Source organism: Dendroctonus ponderosae, unplaced genomic scaffold (genome assembly GCF_020466585.1).
Source record: "Dendroctonus ponderosae isolate FM_Combo_2020 unplaced genomic scaffold, Dpon_F_20191213v2 Dpon_F_20191213_10, whole genome shotgun sequence".
Lineage (NCBI taxonomy): Eukaryota > Metazoa > Arthropoda > Insecta > Coleoptera > Curculionidae > Dendroctonus > Dendroctonus ponderosae.
Genome location: NW_026017111.1, coordinates 3,218,749 through 3,220,386, shown reverse-complemented (window position 1 = coordinate 3,220,386; position 1,638 = coordinate 3,218,749). Strand labels below are relative to the sequence as shown.

The following is a 1,638-nucleotide window of genomic DNA, read 5'->3' as shown; positions in this document are numbered from 1 at the left end:
GTGCCGTATAGCGTGAATAACCCTGTATATTCGATTTAATCTAGCAACAACAGATCCATGTTATCATTTGACAAATTAATATACTGTTCAATAGATCCGGGGTGGTTTTATTCATTTCCGCAAAGGCAAATGTGCTTTTTCTGTTCAAAAAAACGGTTACAATGACCAGGCAAAGTTCAAGCGAACGCCCTGCAAGCGGCGTCAAGTTCCGGGGCTGGGCAATCAGCACCCAAATTTAGGTCTATCGCATGGCACAAACCGTGTAAAAATTCACTGATATGCCTATTGACACATCGGGCCGGTCTTGTAATGGAAGAGTCTTGTAGTTTCCGAAAATATTTGCTCACCAAACGATAGTACCGTTGGCGCGCGTCCAGTTAAACAAACAGCGACTGGAGGGTATAAACTGTGGCGTTGGTACCCGATGAACCAGTAGAAGTTCGAACGTGTTTTGGTGCCAATTGCTATGTTGAAGCTGGCACTGGGGTGTGCCTTATTCGGGCTGGTCACGTGTGGATTCTTCGATTTCAGCGAAGTGGATGATCCGTTTGCCATGCTGTGGAATTCGCGTGAGTAACCAGTTGCCATCCAGTGGTTTATGTATGGCAAGCGTTCTCATGCTGTGGCTTCGTCTGCAGACGTTGGGCAGAAGCTTAGGGAGTGCAGCGTCGACGGGAACACCAAGGGAACATGCATGGACAAGAGCGCTTGTTTGCAAAGTGGCGGCAAACCCATCTTCTCCAAGTGCCCCTTTTTCAAAACATGCTGCTCATGTAAGTATCGTGTTTTTGAATTTCGGAATTGATTATTGAAGGCGCTTTTGCTGGATTCTGTCCAAAATTGCACCACATTTAAAGTAACGCTGTCCTTTAAAGCCGCAAATTGATATCTCATCTGGTTCTCGAGGAATCACCCTTTGAAGTTTGCAATGCAAAAACTTGCGCAGTTTTGAGCGTGATTAAAGTAAAGCGTTTAAAAGATGCTTCAAGCTGTAAATTTGTATCTCCAGTGGTTCTTGAGAAATCGCTTCTTGAAATTTGCCGTGCAAAAGTCACGCAACGCAAAAAAATGCCGCAAGTTTCGGAATTTATTCCGACGAATCGTCTTGATGGATTCTGACCAAATTCACCACATAGTTTAAAGAAGGCTTTCTGTGAAGGCCTTTCGAAGTTGCAAGCCGATGTCCTATCTAGTTCTTGATAAATCGCCTCTTGCAGATTGTAGTGCATAAGCAGCAAAAATGATAAAAACCGTCCAAAATTCTGCAATTAATTCCGAAGCAGTTTTTGGATACGATTTTCCCACGTTTACAACGTGACTAAAGTCAAGCTTCGTTTAAAAGCTGCTGCAAGCTGCAAATTGATATTGCAAGTGGTTCTTGAGAAATTGTTTCTTGAAATTTTCCGTGCAAAAGTCACGCAACGCAAAAAAAATGCCGCAAGTTTCGGAATTTATTCCTACGAATTGTCTTTCTAGATTCTGCTCAAATTCACCACATAGTTAAAACCAGGCTTCCTAAGGAGGCCTTTGGAAGTTGCAAGCCGATGTCCTATCTAGTTCTTGAGAAATCGCCTCTTGAAGATTGTAGTGCATAAGCAGCAAAAATTACAAATAACGTCCACAGTTCTGGAATTAATT

At 42.9% G+C, this 1,638-nt stretch overlaps 1 protein-coding gene across 1 annotated transcript in view; it reads left to right on the top strand.

Annotated features, from left to right (window-relative positions):
* Window positions 1-162: 162 nt before the first annotated feature.
* LOC109534881 overlaps window positions 163-1,638 on the top strand; it is a gene marked incomplete in the record, with an annotated part of 8,482 nt that continues 7,006 nt past the window's right edge. The window contains 2 exon segments of the mRNA XM_048662125.1: window positions 163-569; window positions 639-773. Coding sequence (XP_048518082.1) covers window positions 467-569; window positions 639-773 — 238 coding nt within the window.